Genomic DNA, 21155 nt, shown 5'->3' on the forward strand with positions numbered 1-21155 from the left:
ATGTATAAGAAGACAACTAGTTGACCAGTTTGGTCATTAGGACTTTTGAAGCAGGGAAAAAAAATGCTAAAAATACAATTTGAAGTCAGATTGTAAGTAGTATGATGTAGTCAAAAGAGAGACCAAAGAGAAGTTCTAGCTCTGCCATTTGCCATCTGCATGCCTTTAAGCAAGTTATTTAATCTTTCTGAGTTTATTTCTCCACATGGTAGAATGGAGATAATAATACCGATGACACAGGAATTTTTGAGGACTAATAGAAACAATGTATGAAAAGTTCCTGGCACAGGAAAAATGGTCAATAAGTGTTAATTTCCTAAATCCCAGGCTCTTTCCACCTCCACAGTGGCTTCTTCTCTGACAGGCAATTGGGAAAGTAGCAACCGGACAGACCCTGGCTTGGAGTTAGTCTTGGCCTGTTACAGAGTCTTTGATCTTAGTCAAATCATTTAACCTTTCTGAGTTTCAATTTATTTACCTGCAGAGTGAAATTAACCATACTTACTTTGCAGGATTATTGTAAAGTCTAGAAATGTATTATGTTATGCACACAGCCATATCTGTTAATTGTGAAGAGATAGTAGGTTTCCATAAATGATGGTGATGGGGGAAAGGAGGAGGAAAAAGAGGAGTTACCAGTGAGATCCTTGAACTCTTGACCAAGAGCCTAGGATTTATCTTGTAGGTAGTGGTAGTCTTTGAAAGTTTTTATTTTTCAAATAGGGTATCATAAAATGGAATGAAGAGAATCTTGACTTTGACGAGTCAATACAAGAATGGCGAGAGTGGGCCCAGGGCAGAGAGAACACCTTGGAGGTGGGAAGACCTGGAGATAAAACCCAGCTCTTTTCATGTATGTGCTGTAAAGTTCTTTTATTGCGAAATGGAGTCTTTCCTCCTTAATTTGACGATTGTGAATATATGAGAGAGCCACACCTAGAAACAGCGAGTGAGAAATGAACCCAGAGAAAGAGGGAGAGTTGAGGAGAGAGGTAGAAAGATACAGATATGGAGAGACAAGAGAGAGGAAAGCTGCGTTCAAGGGCTTCTTGGCTTTTTGTGGGAAGACATCTGGCACCCAGCTGTGCTGGCTGGATGCAGGTGGCTTAAGAGAACTTGCATCCAGGTATAAAACTGGAATCAACAGGCTTGAATTTTCAGCTGACAGGTGGGCTATCTTAAATAAAACTGTGGAGAGTTGAAATGAGGGTGGTGAGAACACCACCTCCCCTGTGTTATCCCACCTCTACCAAAATGTGCCTTAGCACCTGAGAACAGCTCCTTCCCTGGTGGCTCCAGATTACCTGCTCACCATACTTTCTCTCTTCCTGGTCCAGAGGAGATTTCTGGTCAACAGTGCACTCACCGAAAAGGCTTCCCATACCCTCTTTCTGTCATGTCTTTCAACTGCTCACTTTTTTTTTTTTTTTTTTTTTTTTTTTTTTGCTTAAAGGAGAGTGAGTTTGCTTTTGTGACAAAGGTGCTTATTTGGCTTAGCTTATTCTGAAAGCAGAACATCTTTAAATTCAGTTTATTTTTTTCTTATCTTTCTCCCCCTCCCGCCTTCTCCTCACTTCTCCTCCAACCAGTCATCCAAACACTGAGTGTGTGATGGGCATTGGCAACCTACAAAAGTCCATTTCTATTGCCAGAGTTGTTTCTGCTACAAGGTCTGGTGCCCGGTGTGTCCTGTTTAGAGAATGCAGTTGGTACCTATGCCCAAACCAACTGGGAGGAAATGGGGGGTTATAGAACAGCACTTTGAAAGACTCACATACCCTGGTGAGTGTTTTTTGTGCCCATCCCCCAAAGGACAACATCATGTATTATCTCTTAAGTGTTTTCCTCAGCCCACCTTCCAGTTCTCAAAGATCCCATTGTCCTGCTAATGTAGATGGAAATGTTGGCACCCAAGATACCCATGTAGGGGCCCATTGTTCTGGGTGTAGGAGTGTTTACTCTAGTTCTTCAAAGAATTTGCAATGAAATATTTCATACATGAAGCGTTCATATAAAAATCACATGAAAACTCACAAGTATCCAGCACCTGTCTTAAGAAGTAGACTGTGATAGATAGCCCTTCAAAGGGCTCTGGGTCCCACAGCTCATTCATATCCGTCTTCTAACTTTCCCCAGATATTTTGTCATGGTCTTAGTTTTCTTATGAGTTAAATATATATTTATATTAATATGTAATATATAGTAATATATATTTGTATTAATTAATTAACATATTTATCCTATACATATTTAGAACTATATGTATATTTACATATATACATATTTAGTTCTATATAGTTATACACATGTAACTATATATTTCCCCCTAGATAATATGTTAAATTTTGCTTGCTGTTGAATTTTATATAAATGGTATCAAACTGGATACGTTCTCTTGCCACTTGCATTTTTTGCATGGAATAATGTGAGATTAAGCCATGTCGATGCATTAAATGCTCATTCATTTATTTCCCCTGCAATATAGCATTCCATTCCATAGATAGAGTGTAATTCACTTATCTATTCTCTGTTGACAGATATTTAGGGTGTTGCTTGTTATAATAGCCAATTTGAAATGTTTTTTACCTTTGTAAATTCTGAAGCTATGAATGTGTTTTGCACATGTACAGGTTCACATGTGGGAGAATTTCTCCAGATTTTGTAAGTTGGGGTGACATTGCTGGGTCAAAAGGTGTGAACATTATCTACTTATTTCCAAGTACTCTTGCAAAGTGATTGTACACATCTACATCAGTGTATAAAGAGTGGCCATAGATCCCATCTTTGGTCATATTCCTTTATTGCCCACATTTTACATTTTTGACAGTTTTGTCTGTATAAAATGGCAGCTCTTTCTGGCATTGATTGGCATTTCCTTGGTACTTATGAGATGAAACATTTAAAAATTTTTTGGTCATTGAGACTTCCTCTCTTGTGTTGAATTCTTTGTGTTTCCAATACATCCCGATCTATTTGACAGAACTCTGTATATGGCTCAGTTAGGATAGAAAGGGGAAGGCAGGCATATGGTGACTGTGTGTGCTCTTTTCTGTGAAGGCCCCGAGGAAGGAGGAAGTGGCCGCTATGGACCTTGTTATATCACCAACATGGGCGTTGGTGTGGATGATGAGGGATTTGAAGATGACTTAGATTTGGATATTTCCTTTGAGGAGGTAACAACAATCTCTGCTTGTAAAACCTGGGTGTTTTTGTTTTCATGCTGAACAAGGCAGTTTAACCAATGGACCATGAACATTTTACTTAAACTTACTTAAATTGGCCCATTAGCTCTTAACACAAATTTTCCCTATTAGGCTCCAGGTGCTCATAAATTAGTAGTAACTAGGTACCAACCATGCTAATGTTCTATAGCCAGCCCCTGCCTGCTGACTTCACAATCTGGCAGAAACATATTTAGTAAAATGTATGAAGTCAAGTATTAGAAGGAAATGAACAATTCCTTGACAAAGTAACACATCTTTGTGATATTATAATAATAAAGATCATGCAATATCAGCTTTACCACTGATTTCCTAAATAGCACAGGGCAAAGCACTTAAAATCCTTGAGCTTAAGGTTCTTATCCACAAACTGGGATCAGTACTATCCGCTCCATTTACATCCATCCTAGGGTTTTGAGAAATAACAAAAGCGACCATATTTTTAAGTATTAGACATCAATCAACCATAAATAAAGCTGTCTGAACACTGTCCTCTGTGTTAATCCTGAACCATTTCTCTTCTATGGCTGTAGGTGGAACCACTTTATGCTACTAAAAGAGGAAATAGGAAATTTTTTGTGGAATCCAAGATGGCACCCAGGTCAAACCCAAAGACTGCTTCTAGGCTTGTCCGCCCTACGCTAGCATCTCTCCCAACAACTACAGTGGCTCCCCAGCCCACTCCATTGGAGAGGAAAGGAAAGAATGATGTGGCTATAATGCCAAGGCTCTTTGACATGTCTTGTGATGAAACTCTCTGCTCTGCTGATAGCTTTTGTGCCAATGACTACACCTGGGGGGGCTCACGGTGCCATTGCAACCTGGGCAAAGGTGGTGCAACCTGCTCAGAAGGTAGGCCTTCGATGAGGGGAACATGATGAGGGGTTGGCCCCAGTGGGAGCCAAAGGGCAGTTTTGTGCTCCACACATTGTTCCTTCTAGTCCTTTTCCAAGATAAGCAACTTTTCCATGTATTCATAATTGAATTAGCTATCCAGGAAAAATGTAAGACCACTTCCATTGCTTCTAGTTGAATAGCAGCCCAGTTTCTATGTGTGCCACACATGTAGTACTTTTGGAGAAATTAATAAGTCACCCTAGTGGCACCTTGGAGAGGTGGACTTTACTTGGATCACATCTCTCCTGAAAAAGTGCAGCTGAAAACATGTACATGAAGGTTAAGAAAGATAATAATTGAACAAACTCACATTATACAAATGTACAGCTGGAAGCTAGGTGTCAGTGGTCTTGAAAACATTGATTTCTTTTTAGAGTAGCAAGTTAACAATCTCCAGTTTCTCCCTACAAATTTCAGAAGCTCAAAGTTCCCAAGAATGACAATCGTAGGTGTAAAAAAAAAAAAAAAAAAAGGAGAGAAGGTAATAAGCCAGGTTTAACAGATATTCAGAGTTTTCACTTAAGGACATCCAGGCAATGGCATATATTGCTTTTTGCATTTGAAGAAGTAAGGAAATAGTGTTCTTTCATGTTGTCTTTTTCTTTTTTCAGATATTGCTATACAGTATCCTCAGTTCTTTGGCCACTCCTATGTAATCTTTGAACCTCTGAAGAACTCCTATCAGGCATTTCAAATTACTCTTGAATTTAGGGTAAGAAGGATTAGTTGTCTGAATGCCTAGCTGAAGGACACCTTAGCACAGCTTTGTGCCATATCAAACGGGGCGGGCTGGGAGCGCAGGAAGCACGGAGGTAAATTTAGCAAAGGTAAGTATGACACAGAGTCTGTCCTTAAACTGGCTCACAGGATAATAAGAATGGTGGGCGCATTCACACATTCGAGGGTGCCAGTGAGTGGAGGGTGGGTTCTGTTCACTACTGAATGATGGAAATGGCTGGCTGGCCAGTGAGAGCATGTAGGCCCAGCCCTGCACCTCACCATTGTGATTCCTCACGGACCAGAATCTCAGAGGCATAATGCCTTCCCCATCCCAAAATCCCTCTTAAAGGGAACTCAAATGGCTGCCCTCCTTGCTATGACTGTAACTGAACAAATAGATTGCTATAAACCACGCTGGCACGTAGTGAGGGCCCAGTGGATGCTCTCTGATCTGAGTCAACTGCAAATCAGAATTCAGTCAATGACTTCAGCTTTACTTTGGGCATCTCAGACAATACCACGAGGTTTGAAGATCTGGAAGCGAGTCCCCTTGAGGTCATGGTCACAGTGTTGAGTGTCCAAAAGCTGATCTGTCCCAGTCTAGGGCAGCCAACATATGGGTGAAGACCAGACTAGTCAGTCTATCAGTAGGGTCGGGTATTTTATTGTCCTAACTGAAGGAAAGGAGCAAATTTGCATGCTTCTCCAGAGGGAGGGGAATAAAAAGAGTTAAAAAAAAAAAAAAAGAATGCTCTTTGGTGAAAATAGAATTCGATGGACACACAAACAGCTCCTCTGTGACTGTGGTCTCTGTGCACATGGTTTTCCTGAGGCTCTGCTGGTGGACCCATGAAGCCAAGGGAAGAGCAGGCCAAAGGCAGAGCCAGCTTTCTCTAACCTGCCTGCCATTCCTCACACTGTGTTTATCACTGCCATTTGTTTAGGGGAAAGGAAATGAGAATTGGTACCTGGGAATTAATTGGAATCCATGTGCTTGCCCCTTTGTAAATAGGACCACAGAGAGAATGCTCGTGTTGCATAGTCATGAGTGTTTCCAGGTGATGCTCACTGTCCATGTGGCTTTTGTTTATACAATAGGCAGAGGCAGAGGATGGCTTATTGCTCTACTGTGGAGAGAATGAATACGGGAGGGGCGACTTCATGTCTCTGGCCATTATCCGACGCTCACTCCAATTCAGGTAACTCCCACCAAAACCTTATGGAATTTTAATACCATCCTACATTGTGTTTACATTTTTACAGTGTGAGTAAGACATAAATGGGATGGATTCTTGTAGATAAAGGAATGGTGTATTTTAAGGTGACCATGGAGCTGTTTATTAAATAGTGTTATATCAGGATTGCGAGTTGCCCTTGAAACTTGAGTTTTGGGATCTTGTAATTAACCATCCATTCAATCAACAGGAAATGTTTCTTGAGCACCTGCAGTGTATCAGGCACTATTGTAGGTTCTGTGAATGTACCAGTGAGCCAAAGCCATCCAGTCCCTTTGCTCTTGGGGCTTGAGTAGATGTGATGGGAAGGAGGCTGTGATCTTGTCTCTTATGGCAAATAGGACTGACAGCCATGGAGAGCAAAAAGGGGCCGACAACCTCCTGAGGGTTCCCAGAGGCTTAAAGCCCATCCTTGTCTTCCCCCTGGGCCATGGCAGGCTGGCACTCCTCCTCAGCCCTGGTCTTTTCTCTCCCAAGATACCTTACAAGCTGCCTTTAGTTTGTGTGCAGTTTTCTGGGGACGGAATTTTGTGGAGGCGTGAGTGTTTTAACGATCCTTGTGGAGGTGTCCATAGCCCCTCTTGGAGAATGACCAATGAGGATCAACCTTGTCTTTGTCCCTAGTGCACTGGTTAAGGTCCTGATGGCACCATTCCTCTGCAGCCTGACCTGCAAGTGACGTAACCTCTCTGAGCCAGCATTTCCTCCCAGGAGCCTTGTGAGGATGCAATGATTTAATACATAAATGTGCTTAGAGTGGTGCCCAGCCCATAGCAAGCACTCAGTAAGCATTAACCTGATCGTCTTCGGATGATTCCAGCACAAAAATTACTTTAGGTTAAGCTGGAGAAGACTGTTGGACATCCCACTTGGGGCAGACAGTGGTCCGCCATCCTTTGCTAAATGCCTTGATTCATGGGCCTTTGATGCTGGGCCAGGGTCTTGGGCAGTGGTTCTCACACTCGGAGGATCTGAGAGACTCACAGTAGCTTGGGCACTCTTTTGCTGGGAGCCACTCTCCAGCTCCACAACTCCTATGGGGTGATTCTGTATCCCCCTCTATATAAGCTACTCTGCAACACCTCCCTACTCCATCCCTCTCCACCGGCGATCCTGGAGACACAGAATCCACGAGAAGGAGCTGTAGTTAGCACAAGTCCTGGGTGTGTGTCTTTCCCCGCTGGCGATCTCAGGACCTATGCGGAAGTGGCAGGGTGTCTGTCTGGAAGTTGACCAGAAAAGGTCAGAGTTCTAGATGTAAGGCATGACTAGTGACTAGTGGGTACCCTGCGCCATAGGGAAGTTGGAGGAAAAACAAAACAAAACAAAACCAAAACCAAGAATAAAGCAATCGTCTGCGAATGTTCCCCCTCCGCTCACACCTGCCCCCCAAGTTGGGGCCTCCTGTGGAAACCACACCTGCCTTTGGGCTCAGCTGAACACGGATGGCAGTGCCAGCCAGCTTGCCAGAATGAGTGTGAAGACTTGTGTTTTTTACGTGTTATTAATATAGCTGAGCCTGTCATTTGCGAGTTGGGGGAAGTCCCCAGAGAAATACCTGGAAGCAGAATGACTCAAGTTCTCAATTCACTGTACCTTGGATCCACTTGAAGCATCTGGCAGTCACAGAGAAGGCCGAGGTTGGGGGAAATATTAGTTGCCCATCGTTTTTGAAGCTTCAGAGAAAATCAGGTTGAGGGGCATCTGTGTGGCTCAGTAGCTGAGCATCTACCTTCGGCTCAGGTTGTGATCCCAGGGGTCCTGGAATCAAGTCCCACATCAGGTTCCCTGCAAGGAGCCTGCTTCTACTTCTACCTTTGTCTCCCCCTTCTCTCTAGGTGATAGATAGATAGATAGATAGATAGATAGATAGATAGATAGATGAAAATCAGGTTGAAGAAGACCCCACATCTCCACATTTGAAGGGTCTATAGGCAAAATTAAAGAAAACTAGACTGAGATTGGCCCAGAGAGCAGGTGTCCAGCTCTTTCATGTAGAGATTTAAACAGTTCTCGATATTCATAAACGCAGCTCTTGATATTCATAAACATAACTGAACAGATTGGCTCTCAAAGAAGCCATCACCCCAGAAGTGGTGTCCGCAGGGTCTGAAAACACGATGAGCTGGTTGAGCCTTTTCCTCCTTTTCCTTCCTTTCCTCCCCACAGGTTTAACTGTGGAACCGGGGTTGCCATCCTCATAAGTGAAACCAAAATCCGACTAGGGGCCTGGCACACGGTGTTGCTCTACAGAGATGGGCTGAATGGGCTGCTGCAGCTGAACAACGGCACCCCAGTGACTGGCAAGTCCCAGGTGAGTGCCAGCCCCTCGCCCGGCCCACCCCCCCATGCACCATCAGCAGCCCCCACACAGGACAGACCTGTAGGGCTTGAGCTCCACTGGGTTGGGCTGGTTTTCATGGTGAACCCAGGCAACCAAGCTCTGAGGTGCCCCTGCTGGATTTTAGCATTCCGGGTGGGCTTTCAGGGCACACATCCATCCACAGCTACATGAGAAGAATCAAATTTGCAAGCATCATCATTGGGAGAGGAGGGGAAGGGGTGTGCACAGAAACATGCACTTGGCCTTGTGCTCAGGGGCATGTTCTTTTTTCCACAGGACATCGAAGTCGGGGCTAGAAGAAGGCCTGTATTGTAAGAATAGAAGCCATTATTAGTGCCAAACACAAAGCTTGCTTTTACGGCAGGGGTGTTGCAATTATGGCTTTAGAAAATAGTCCCAAAAAGTTCATTTGGTTGAATATGCAGGAATGATCCTTTCATCTACCATTTTGGGGAGCCATGATTATAGGAAGCGGCAAGACAATTTAACTGGTGGGCTACTCAGTAAACCATCTAGGTATTCACATATTGGTCATGCTCTAGGCAATTTTAGGTCCACGTTTAGAACAACAGTTTGGATTAGCAAGCTGCCAAGGAACCGAGTCTGTAATTATAATCAGGCAGGTGTCTGTATTCTCTGAGGAAAAAATGTAGGAAGAAAGCCTTTGTGTGTATGTGTGTGGCTTCCTCCCTACCTGGACTTTTCACTATGTTTTATTGACAAGACATGTCTCACAAAGGGCCATGGCTTGTTGATTCCCAGTTGGGCCCCAGTGGTTTCAAAGGAACAAGAATCCAAATGTAGTGAATATGAATCCAGGGAGGTCACTTATGCATATGTACATGTATTTCTAAGGAAAAAAAGACAGGATAAATGAACTATAGAACCACATAAATGCCAGAACAATAGCCCTAATATAATTAAATTTGATAGGAATAAAGAAGCTTTGAACTTGGATCCCAAAAACTGATGGTGAATATAGGATGGAGAAGCTGTAATAGAAGCAATACATGTGAAAATGTCTTATGGTTTAAAGCAAGGAAATTCGATAGAGGTTAATAAGCAGAGCCATGTGGTAACAACAAGCTAAAGAAATTGTAAGTTGCATTAATAGAGGCCTCGCATCTAGAAAAATGGAGGTGATAATCCTATTATATTGTGGTAGCTCTGTATATAGCTTCCAGTGTTCTAATGGCAACTCAGATCCTCTAAGAGGCTTGCATTCAGATCTGTGAATGCACCCTAAGAGGACCACAGACAAATTGCAGCATGTTTAGACAGCAGTCATTGAAACAGGAAACCGACTTGAAATCCTTAGAATGGTTGATAGAAGGAGCATTGTTTAGTTTGGAAGAAAGAAAAGAAGATGAAGGTGTGGATGATGTCTTTTTATCATAGACTCAGAAAGAGAGTTTTATGGAAGAAGGACTTACTCTGTGGACCATCAAGGTGAAGTTGAATGGGGGGAGCCTAAGAAAGTAATTTTAACTCCACTTAGTCATACAAAGGTGTACAAACGTGCAATAAACTATCTCTATCTCAGGAGATGGTTCCCTGTCCTTGGGGGTGTTCAAAAAGCATGTTACCAAAACCTTTTGGTAGGGAAGTCAATGAGAGCTTGGACTCCATGAGTTTTTGTATCTTTTCCAATCCTAAGGATCAATACTTTTAATGAATATAAGAATTGATTGCAAGAGGCATATGATTTTATGGATTCCCAGGACAACATTTGCCTCTCTACTACCAGGACTTGCTAGCGAGCCATATACACAGAACAGCGGCTGTGGAATGTTTAGTAAACTGTCTTGGGAGATAGTGATTCTGATTCTTAAATAATGGTTTACAAAGTTTTTCAGGGTCTGGCTTCAGCCTGATTCTGTAGGGAAACTGCAGTATAAGTTACACCTCAGAGTGATCCCAACCCAAAGCAAGGGAACTGGACTTTCACACTTCGGCACCCATCAAAAACTGTTAAGTGCAGTCCTGGGGGAAGGCAAACTCCAAGGCACTTCTCATTCTTTGCATAGCAGGTAAAGTAGGTTCCAGAACCCAGAGCAACCCTCGTCAGAGGACAGTAGAGGCCAGGCTTTACCAGACTATTGTCTGGGATGTTGTAAGGGATGCTCAGAGGAACCACCTACCCCTATGATGCACATAATGGTCCAGGAAAGGAAAAAAGGATTGGGTTGTCAGGCCCTTGCTGTGGTCCTGGATCAGGGAACAGAGGGGAGATGATCCAGCAGTGAATTCTGAGGACAAGGCGCTCAATTCATGTAACGAAAGCAGTATGCCCAGTGGCTGGCAAACAATCCTTAAAATCCCCTGTAAGCACTTTAAAGCTGCCCAGCTCATATTCAATCTATTATTTATAAATGATTCTTACCTATTCATTAGAAAAGATAAAGTAATGATTAGACATTCTATTTGTTGGCAACAAAAGTATAAAAGATACAGATTACATTTTAGTGGCTTACATTCCAGACTTTTTATAAATTCTGGCGCCATGCTTTTCCCCCAGTCCCCTTTAATCCAAATGAATGCAGTATTTCTGTAATAAAAAACAACAACAACAACAACAACACATGACCAGTCACCTTAATTTTGTTCCACCTAATGTTCAAGTCTGTATTTTGTAACCTTAAAACCTGCAATCCATATTGTGGTTTTCCCTAAGATTAGAAATGTCCCTACCTACCTGTAGATACACACACATACACACAAGTTGTATCCATGAGCAAATTTCAAAATATTTTGCAACACTGTGTGACCATCCTGCCCCCCACCCCCAAACACAGTATTTCTCGCAGGACCTAGTATGAAGGCGACTAGGAGAGTGAAAGGTAAGTGTTAGCGCACATATATACAAAATTAGCATTATCACCTTTTGAGACACACAAGAGCCCTATGATTCATCCAAGGTACACAGTAAGTTGGTGTCAGGACTGGAAAGAGAAAGTTTTTTTTGGATGCCCAGCACGGTGCCCTGCCTGTTGAGTTGCTCTTGGCTCTGACCTACCTTCCTTTCCCTTCTAGGCGTTTCAAAACCATTCCTTCTCCAAACACAGCCCTCACTGGGTTTCCTACGGTAACTGTGGGTTTACTCTTCCAGTAGGGCAATGTTGTAAACATAAACACAGATGGAAGAAGGCAGTGGGGCTGTAAAGTGCATCTTAACCATGTCCCTCATTAAAATCTGCTGTGTTTTGGCTTTTGATTTTGGTTAGTGAGTTACGGTTTTCATCTTTCTTAAAGGGCCAGTACAGTAAAGTTACCTTCAGCACGCCCCTTTATCTTGGTGGGGCTCCCAATGCATACTGGTTGGTCAGATCAACAGGAACAAACAGAGGCTTTCAAGGCTGTGTGCAGTCGCTCACCATTAATGGGAAGAGAATCGACATGAGGCCCTGGCCCCTGGGAAGAGCATTCAGTGGGGCCGACGTGGGTAAGTGGTTGCCCAGTGGGCCAGGGTACTCTTGTGGGATTGCCTTTCTGGTGTGGGCAAGGGAGGTGAGCAGTGTCATGGACTGTAACCCTAGGCCACTGGGTTAATGCAGAACTTCAGGAGGGAGGTGGGCCCAAGCGGTGAGGTTGGTGCTTTGCAGACATGATGACCTGAGCCTGAAGAGCAAGGCATGGTAAACAATATCGCGCACCAAACCCTTGGTTGTGTCCTGCTGCCCTTGGCCTTCTTCATGAAGCATGGCACGGTCTTATCCGACAAAGCAACAAGCAATTCACCCTTCCTCACGTGGTCTAGCAGAAAAGCTAACACAGTAATGTAAGAAGAGCATTCACAGGCTCTCTGCTTCCAAGAGGAATGGCCAAGTTCTAATTTTTAGCCACTGTGTCCAACACTTTCTCCTGTGCCCTCCCTTAATTCCTTGCACTAGCTCTCGGAAGTAGCGATTATTATTATTTCTTCATGTATAAAATATGAAGAAACTGGAGCTTGTAAAAATCAAATAGAACTATCCAAAAGAGCAGACAGAGCTAGGACTTTTTTTTTCTATTTTGTTTCTTATTGAGACTTTATTTTTTCAGCAGTTTAAGGTTCACAAAAAAATTGAGGGAAAGGTACGGAGTTTTCCCATATCCCCCCTGCTCCCACATGCACAGCCTCCCCTGTTACCAGCATGCCACTGGGGTGGTATTTTGTTACAACTGATGAACCTGCACCGACTCATCACTATCACCCAAAGTCCACAGTTCCTATTATGGTTCACTAATGGCGTTGTGCATTCTATGGGTTTGGACAAACCAGTAACATCTATCCATCATTACGGTGTCATACAGAATGGTTTTGCTCTTCTAAAAACCCTCTGTGCTCTGCTCATTTTTCCTTCTCCTCTCTCCCCACCCCCAACCTCTGGCAACCACTACTTTTTTAATATTCTCTATGATTTTGCCTTTTCCAGAATGTCATGTAGTTGGAGTCATATAGTAAGTAGTGTTCTCAGATTGGATTCTTTCAGTTGGTGACCTACATCCAAGTTTCATTCACGCATTTTCATGGCTTGATGGCTCATTTCTTCTTGGTGCTGGGTGATATTCCATCATCTATATATACTGCTGGCATGTCTATCATGCTTACTGAAGGGCATCTTGGTTGCCTCCAAGTTTTGGCAATTAGGACTAGAACTGCTATAAACATCAGTGTGCAGGTTTTTTGGGTGGACATGAATTTTCAACTTCTTTGGGTAAATACCAACAAGGAGAGTGACTGTTGGATCACATAGTAAGAGTATGTTTAGCTTTGTGAGGAACTGCCAAACTGTCTTCCAGAGTAGCTGTACCATTTTGCATTCCCACCTGGAATGCTTGAGGGTCCCTGTTTCTCCACACTTTGGTTGGCATTTGGTGCTGTCAGAGTTCTGGATTCTAACAGATGTGTAGTGGTATCTCATTGTTGTGATTTATATTCCCTTAATGACATACTATGTAGGGCCTCTTTTCATGTATTTATTTACCATCTGTATATTTTTTTTGCTGAAGTATGTCAAGGTCTTTAGCCCATTTTTAAAATCAGATTGTTTGTTTTCTTATGGTTCAACTTTAAGAAAAAAAATATATTGTCATATATATATATATATATATATATATATATATAGGACAATAGTCCTTTATCCGATGTATCTTTTACAAATATTTTCTCCCAGTCTGTGGCTTATCCTTTCATTCCCTTGAGAATTGCCTTTCATAGATTAGAAATGTTTAATTTTAATGAAATTGAGCTATTTTATTTCTTTCAAGGGTTGTGCCTTGGGTGTTGTCTCAGAAAAGTCATTGCCTTACCTAAGGTCTTCTAGGTTTTTATCCACACTACCTTCTAGAAGTTTCATAGTTTTGTGTTTCACATTTAGGTCTGTGATCTATTTATTTGAGTTAACTTTTGCAAAGGGTGTAAGGTCTGCGTCTAGATTTTTTTCTTTTTTGCATGTGGATGTCCAGTTGTTCCAGCATATTTTTTTTTGAAAGACTAGGATTGTTTTTAAAGCAATAAAGACATTTATTCCATCACTGAAAGCAGATAGATAATTCTAAGATTGATTCAGTGATCATTTTAATCTATTAGGGCTGCCACAACAAAATACCACAGATTGGGTAGTTTTAAGAATATTATTTTTCACAGTTCTGGAAGCTGGAACTCCAGGTTTGGTTTCTCCCAAGGCCTTCCTCCTTGGCTTGTAGATAGCCATCCTTTCACTGTGTCCTCAGGTGGCCTTTTGTCTGTGCCTATATCCCTGATGTCTCCCTCTTCTTATAAGGTCACTGGTCAGATTGGATTAGGTCCCACCCTTAAGACTTCATTTAACCTTAATTACCTTCTCAAAGGCCCTGTCTCCAAATACAGTCATATTGGGGGTTAAGGCTTCAACCTATGAATTTGTTTAGTAACTTCCTCATCAGATTACTTTGTTCAGAGGAGTTGTGGTGGATATAAAGTACTAAGAATAAAACCTTACACATAGCAAACATGTTGTAAATATTTCTTGTTATTAATATTATTATTCTCATTCTGACTCTACCCATCAAGCAGAATATAAGTTCTTTTTTTTTTTTTCTCTTCATTGACCTAACAGGGAAACAGCCCCGAAGGACAGATCTATAGTCTCGAGGCTGCATGGTAACCTCTGACAGGTAGTTAAGACATTGTGAAGTTGAGCAAGGACCAATTTCTGGCAGCGTTTTAAAATCCTCACATGGTATGAAACCAGCCTCTCCATCCATTGCGCAGATGGCACGAGGCAGGCCCACCTTGCTGGCTCTGGGCTCCCCTGAAGCAATTCTTGGATTATTTGATGACTAGGAGCCCTCTAAGGAACCTTAATGGCAGGCATCAGTCACTTTGCCTTTTTTTCATTTTTTTCCCCATTTTTCACCCTGGCATACTAGAAAGGGCTGCTGTTCTCCCTCAGCCTCCATACTAGCCTTCCTCTGTGTCAGTCCTTCAGAAATTCAAGTGCTTTTAAATTAAATGCAATGCCACCGTGGGGAAGACGGGCTCCTACAAACAGCAGTGACTTCCTGGTAGAGATGCAGGCTTCCAGAAGAAGGTAATGATAGTAGCAGAGCCATGGTTCCTCTGTCTGGGCCCTCTGACTTGGCACTGCTGTAGGCAACCACAGCGTTTTCTCTGTCCTCCTCCCTGCCTCCCCTCAGCCTGCCACCACTCCTCGGAAGGGCCTTTCATTCCTCAAGCCTTCCACATCCTCTCCTTTATTAGATTATTCCTAGTGATTGGCCTCTCTATAAACTCATATTCTAGACTAGTCAGCAATCTCAACAAAACTTTGCATGCTCTGGCCTAGACTTTTCTGTTATCATTCCCACCCACATTCTCAAACCTAAGCCAGCAGCACACCTCTTTTTTCCGATCCTGTCTTGGATCTTCACATCCCTCTGGGTTAATATGACAAAGCCAGGTTCCTAAATTATGTGAGAGTCGGGAGGTCTGAGGTGTCCATGGGTCTCACCATGGGCTTATCACTTTCAGTCATTCTTTCCCTCAAGATACTTCTTTAAAAAAAAAAAGATTTATTTTTATTTATTCATGAGAAACATGGAGAGAGAGGCAGAGACATAGGCAGAGGGAGAAGCAGACTCCCTGCGGGGAGCCCGATGCGGGACTCGATGTGGGACTCGATCTTGGGACCTCGGGATCACGCCCTGAGCCAAAGGCAGAAGCTCAACCACTGAGCCACCCAGGTGCCCCAAGGTACTTCTTTAAGCATCTGCTTAATGTCAATCATGATGCTGGGTGCTGGGGATAAAGTAATGAATAAGAAAGACAAGATCCCTGGCTCAGCCCTCCTGTAGCTGCCCCAAGAAGAGACCAAATTGATCAAACAATCACACAAGTAAATGTAAAATCACAATTTGGTGTAAGTGTTACAAAGGAGAAGTGACAGCACAATAACAGTGTGTTAAAGGGAATTTTCTGAGCTGGAGGTCCGGGAAGGCATTCCGAGGATATAATGTGAAGTTGCTATCTGAAGCATTTTTCTTTTAAGGCAGATAAGAGAGGGAAGAACATTCCGGGCAGAGGAAATGGCTTGTCCCAGTGGGAGTCTAAGGGGGAGGTGGGTACTATGATGTAGTCTGTGTTTTGAAAAGATCCCTCTGGCCGTGGACAGCTTATTGGAAGCAGCATTCAGGATGCACATGTAAATTGGCTGGGAGGCCAGGACGATAGTCGAGATCAGAGAATGGTGGTTTGCTCCAGGTAGCAGCGGTGTGGACTGAGTTGACAGATCCTCAGAAGGGGAAACAGAAAGGCCTCAGTTATGGATTGGGAGACAAGGTTCCTCACTGTCCACATGTCCTGGATATATTTCACCCCATGATATTCCAGCTTCACTTCTCTCCTGACCTCACTTCATTGTCTTGTATAAACACAAGTTGGCATCTGGTAGGTTCAGTGTCAACAAAAGTTATTTTCTATATTGATGAGGTCTCGGGCCAGTGCGCTAGGCACATGACCTTGCAAACCAGCTTCTTTTCTCCCATTTTCAGAGTTGAAAGTTTTCCTGCTTTCTAAAACTAACCTTTTAATCTCCACTCTGCACCCATCCTTCCCTATATCCCTGGACCTTGCTACCAGGATTATCACTTCAGTAACCCAAGGGTTCTTAACCTTTTGTGTGCCATGAATTTCTCTGGCAATCTGATGAAGCCAACAAACTCTTCTAAGAATGATGTTTTTATTATTTTTTTGAGGTTTTTGTTTTGTTTTGTTTTGTTTTGAGAGAGACCACAGCCAGGGGGTTGGACAGAGGGAGAGAGAGAATCCTAAGCAGGCTCTATGCCCCCATTGCAGAGCCCAACTCAGGGCTCCATCTCATGACCCTGAGATCATGACATGAGCCAAAATCAAGAGTTGGATGCTTAACCCACTAAGCCACTCAGACATCCTAAGATTTTATTTTTAAGTAATCTCTCCACCCACCATGGGGCTCAGACTTGATCCTGAGATCAAGAATCACATGTCCCACCAACTGAGCCAGCCAGGCACCCCTCAAAATGAATGTTTTTAAATGCAGAGAGTAAGATCCGTGATAGGAAACACAATTTGAAATAAAGCTTACAATGTTTTTAAGTTTGTTCTTGTAGTTATGTCTGGGTTTCTTTATAAAGCATTAAAGAACAGGATTATTTAATGGTGAGTGCAATAGCTACCGTGGTTTCAAGGTAGTAATTAGCATAAACAGACATTTTGAGATATCTGCAACAAATGGAATGTGATGTGACAGTTACTTGGGTCTATTGCTCACAGGCCACAAGAACTGCTAGTCCTTAGAGGTTTGCTGCTGAAGGAAACACTCAGTTCTAATTGGAAGTGAGGGAAAATAAAGATGAATGTGTTTCCCACCTAACTTCATGGACACCCCCCACACACAATCTGGCCTATTCACACTTGCCTCAGGTACCCCCTAACCACACCCCCCCCACCAACCACTGCTGCCCTTCACACAGTCCTGCTACCCTTCCAGCTTGGAAAGCTTGCTCTGCTCTTTCTAGACCCAACTCTAGCAGGCCCCCGTGTGAATTCCTGTAGTGGGGCTTCTGCCTTCCACTGACAGCAAAATAGCTCTCCTAAAACCATGCATGGCATCTCTTTACAAAACCCGCAGCTTGGGACACCTGGGTGGCTCAGCGGTTGAGCGCCTGCCTTCCACCCAGGGTGGGATCCTGGAGTCCTGAGATCGAGTCCCGTGTTGGGCTCCTGCATGGAACCTGCTTCTCCCATGGAACCTGATTCTCCCTCTGCCTGTGTCTTTGCCTCTCTCTGTGTGTCTCTCATGAATAATAATAAATAAGTAAAATCTTAAAAACAAAACAAAACAACAACAACAAAAAACACCGGTTGTCTCCCTGGGCTTCTCAGCAGCATTAACCCCACCCCTCTTTGAGCTCCCACAACCAGCCCTGGTCCTCCAAGCCCTCGGGCCTCTTGTCCCTTTGTCTTCTCTGCTGGCTCCTCACCCTCCACTGCTTCCCTGGGAGTTCCGCGGGGCCCTATCCCCAGGCCCTATCCCCGCCCTCTCTCAGGAGGCCCCATTGGTGGCATCAGGGTCACCCCGTGTCAGGGTCGCCCCGTGTTGCCGCTGCACCACCTGTGTGCAGGGGGCTGGGCCAGGGGGCTGAGCGGGGCAGGTTTCCTCGTCCCGTAGGCTTAGGCCTGGAGCCAGCGAGGCCCGCCCTGTGCCACCGAGCAGCCACTTCCCGCCGCTGTCACCCAGCCGAGCTAGGACCCCTGAGGCTGTGCTAGCTTCTACCTCACTTCCACCTTCCAGAAGGAACCGGCTATTTCTGCCTTCCCCGTGTCCCCACTTTCTGTCCCGTTCCTCTGCTACCACCCTGCCGGCCAGGAGCCCTCCCCCTGGGATTTCGTCCCCTTTTCCCTGCCTCCTCCCGTGGGCACCGCGGCTGCAGAATCGGCCCAGACGCGCTTCCACGAGGAAACACCCCCCCGCCCTACTCTCACCTCTTCAAATATAGTCACAACACAAATATATAAAGTAATATTTTCCCATGTGCATCTAAAATAACCTGAAGACCCCATGTCCTCCTGTGGGAGGAGTCCCAGCCCCCGAGATCTGTGGGGCGCGGGGGGCTGTGGGTTCAGCTCCCGTGGGTCTAGGTGAGCCTGCCCCGGAGCTGGGACGCTGGCCGTGTGCTCAGGCCGTGGCTGCAGACCCCTCACTCCACCTGAACTTCCGAGAGCCCCGCTGGAATTTGCCGAGGCCAGCCCACACCTCGGCTGTAGCCACGAGCCTTCTAGAAGGGCTCGAGTGGAACCCCGGGGTGGTTCCCTGAGGTCAGCCTCCTGGCCTGGGTGCACACCTCTTCCCAGTGAGGCTGAGCATAGAAGCAAAGACTGCATCAGCTCCACACACGCAGAGGGCAGAGGAGGAAAGGTGAAGAGGCTTGCCCTGCCCAGATGACAGCACAGACTAAGGGGGGGGGGGCTTCATGTCCCAGGGGTGGAGGGTGGGCTTCTAGCTCAGGCGGGCACAGCATCACCGCCTGCAGGGCACAGAGCCAAATCCTCAATCAGAGATGTGCCCTTTGCCTCCATCCAGGGAAGAAGTGTTTTGTACTGACCTATGTTATTCTGGGCCAGGTAGTGGCCCTCCTATTTCTTATATACAAAGAGAAAAAGAAGACCAAAGGAACAGAAGAAAAGCCACATAGGAGAATTCCATTTGTTTCCTCTTCATCTGATGAACTTGACAATGTTAAAATACACTCTGTATGGGCCCCTCTGATACGTGTTTGGTAAAGAGAATGAACCCATTTGGTGTTGAATCTCTCACTACTTTCTGCTCCAGGCCACCTTCCTGTCTCCCATAAGATCGTAACTTTGAAGGTAGAACTAGGGATTCTGGAAGGCACGTGCTGAGATATTATGGAGCCCCCCTCCCCTCCCTGCCCCAGACAAAAGAGTGGACAGTTCAGGCCAGATGATACGTTAGACATGGCACCAGTGCCTACCTTATTGCCTCAGCTCTGAATCCACAGGGTGGCAGCACTTATGATAATTGGGTAATTGGGGCCATACAAACTAGAACGCTTTTAACAGAAATACCATATTGACGTTGGAAAAATTGAAACACATTCTTGTGGGAATGAGAGAGAGATGGATTAAAGCAGAAACAACTCATTGATCCTCGTCAGTGGTCATAAAACTCTCCAACAATTTAGTATTTGATTTATTGTTTCCACCATGTTTTAAAGATTCTGTGGCTCTTCATAAAGAACAGGCCAAAATCAGATTAAAATGAAAGGTACGTTCCACTTATCCTGAAAGCTCTTTTGCAGTTGTGCAGGGGTACAAATTAACAGGAGTGGGAACTGAACTGCATTTATTCGGAGCTCTGAGCTGTTGACATGATCAGCATCATCGCCTGATGATCGCCTGATGATCGCCTGGCTCACATGATGGATCGGTTTTGTAATTCCTGTTCTGTATTTAGGGGAATGCAGCAGTGGACTCTGTGACGAAGCCTCGTGTATCAATGGTGGCACCTGCATGGCAGTCGACGCCGACTCCTACATTTGCCTCTGTCCCCTTGGATTTAAAGGGCGACACTGTGAAGATGGTGAGAAAGAAGCAAGTTGATTGTGATTTCTGTCTGCACTGTTAATTCATGTTGATGTAATTTTTTATGAATGTGCTTTTAGCAAAATCCCATACATTTTTATGGGACTAAAATTCATGCATTGCTGGGAGGCATGAGAGAATTTTAAAAAATATTTTATTTATTTATTTGAGAGAGAGAGAGCGTATGTACTCATGAGTGGGGGGGGCAGAGGCAGAAGGAGAAGCAGACCCCCTGCTGAGCAGGGAGCCCCAAAGCAGAGCTGGATTCCAGGACTCTGAGATCATGACCTGAGCTGAGGTCAGATGCTTAACCAACTGAGCCACCCAGGTACCCCTCCTCTTTTAAATCAGTTTGGAATGTCTATGAGTGTCAAAGTGTCAAACCAACCAAAGATATATTCATTTTAGGATGCTCTTGTGCCAGGCTTTGGGTGCAGCTCTTCTTGGCCCTCAAATAACCTTGGAAAGCTTCTATGTGTATGGTCTGTACCAGACTGAATTTGGAGCATTTGCAGCTCTTGCTCCTTAGAATATCTGACAGTTTCAGAGAATAGGTTGGGAGGATATACACAGAATCATTAACAAAGGGATGGGACATAAGTCGTCTTGTTTCTTTGTCTTTATACTGTTCTAGTGAATTATTCCACTTCTCAATACTGTCTGCATTTGTCGCAATACATCTATATACCAACATGTGTATATATACCTGTAAACACACATACATACACAAACACATAGAATAATGGAAAGTTTTAAAGATTTAAAAGACTTTGGAAAACCATGCCGAGTTGCACGTGTTTTAACTTTTCTACCAGTGATTCAAATTTGGACCTAAGACACCATCCTGGGAGAATTTTTTTTTTAATACTCTCTCTATATAATCTCAAACAAATCTTATTTTACCTAAAAGAGGGCATATGATTTCCACTAAGCCAAAGCTGTAACATACCATGTCATATTTTGTAGCCTAACATAATAAAGGTTGAACCTTGCTCACATCACGCATCACTGCTGGTCAGTAGGGGAGCGGGGAGGTGGCCTCGGAATGTAGTCATTCAGGCTCCCGCCTTCTAGTGGCTCTGCCAGGACCTTAGAATCGGCACCCCTTGCTTCCTGCATTCCACTAGCAGTTG

The 21155-nt window shown here is 44.1% G+C and overlaps 1 protein-coding gene across 1 annotated transcript in view; it reads left to right on the top strand.

Moving 5' to 3' along the window:
• Nucleotides 1-21155, top strand: part of EGFLAM (EGF like, fibronectin type III and laminin G domains) — a 178729-nt gene that overhangs the window by 121610 nt on the left and 35964 nt on the right. The window contains exons 8-14 of the mRNA XM_055325869.1: nt 3058-3173; nt 3755-4073; nt 4730-4830; nt 5937-6037; nt 8243-8387; nt 11670-11859; nt 19895-20020. Of these exons, the coding sequence (XP_055181844.1) occupies nt 3058-3173; nt 3755-4073; nt 4730-4830; nt 5937-6037; nt 8243-8387; nt 11670-11859; nt 19895-20020 (1098 nt within the window). The remainder of the gene's footprint in view (nt 1-3057; nt 3174-3754; nt 4074-4729; nt 4831-5936; nt 6038-8242; nt 8388-11669; nt 11860-19894; nt 20021-21155) is intronic.

This window comes from Nyctereutes procyonoides, unplaced genomic scaffold (assembly GCF_905146905.1).
Source record: "Nyctereutes procyonoides isolate TBG_1078 unplaced genomic scaffold, NYPRO_anot_genome, whole genome shotgun sequence".
Classification (NCBI taxonomy): Eukaryota; Metazoa; Chordata; class Mammalia; order Carnivora; family Canidae; genus Nyctereutes; species Nyctereutes procyonoides.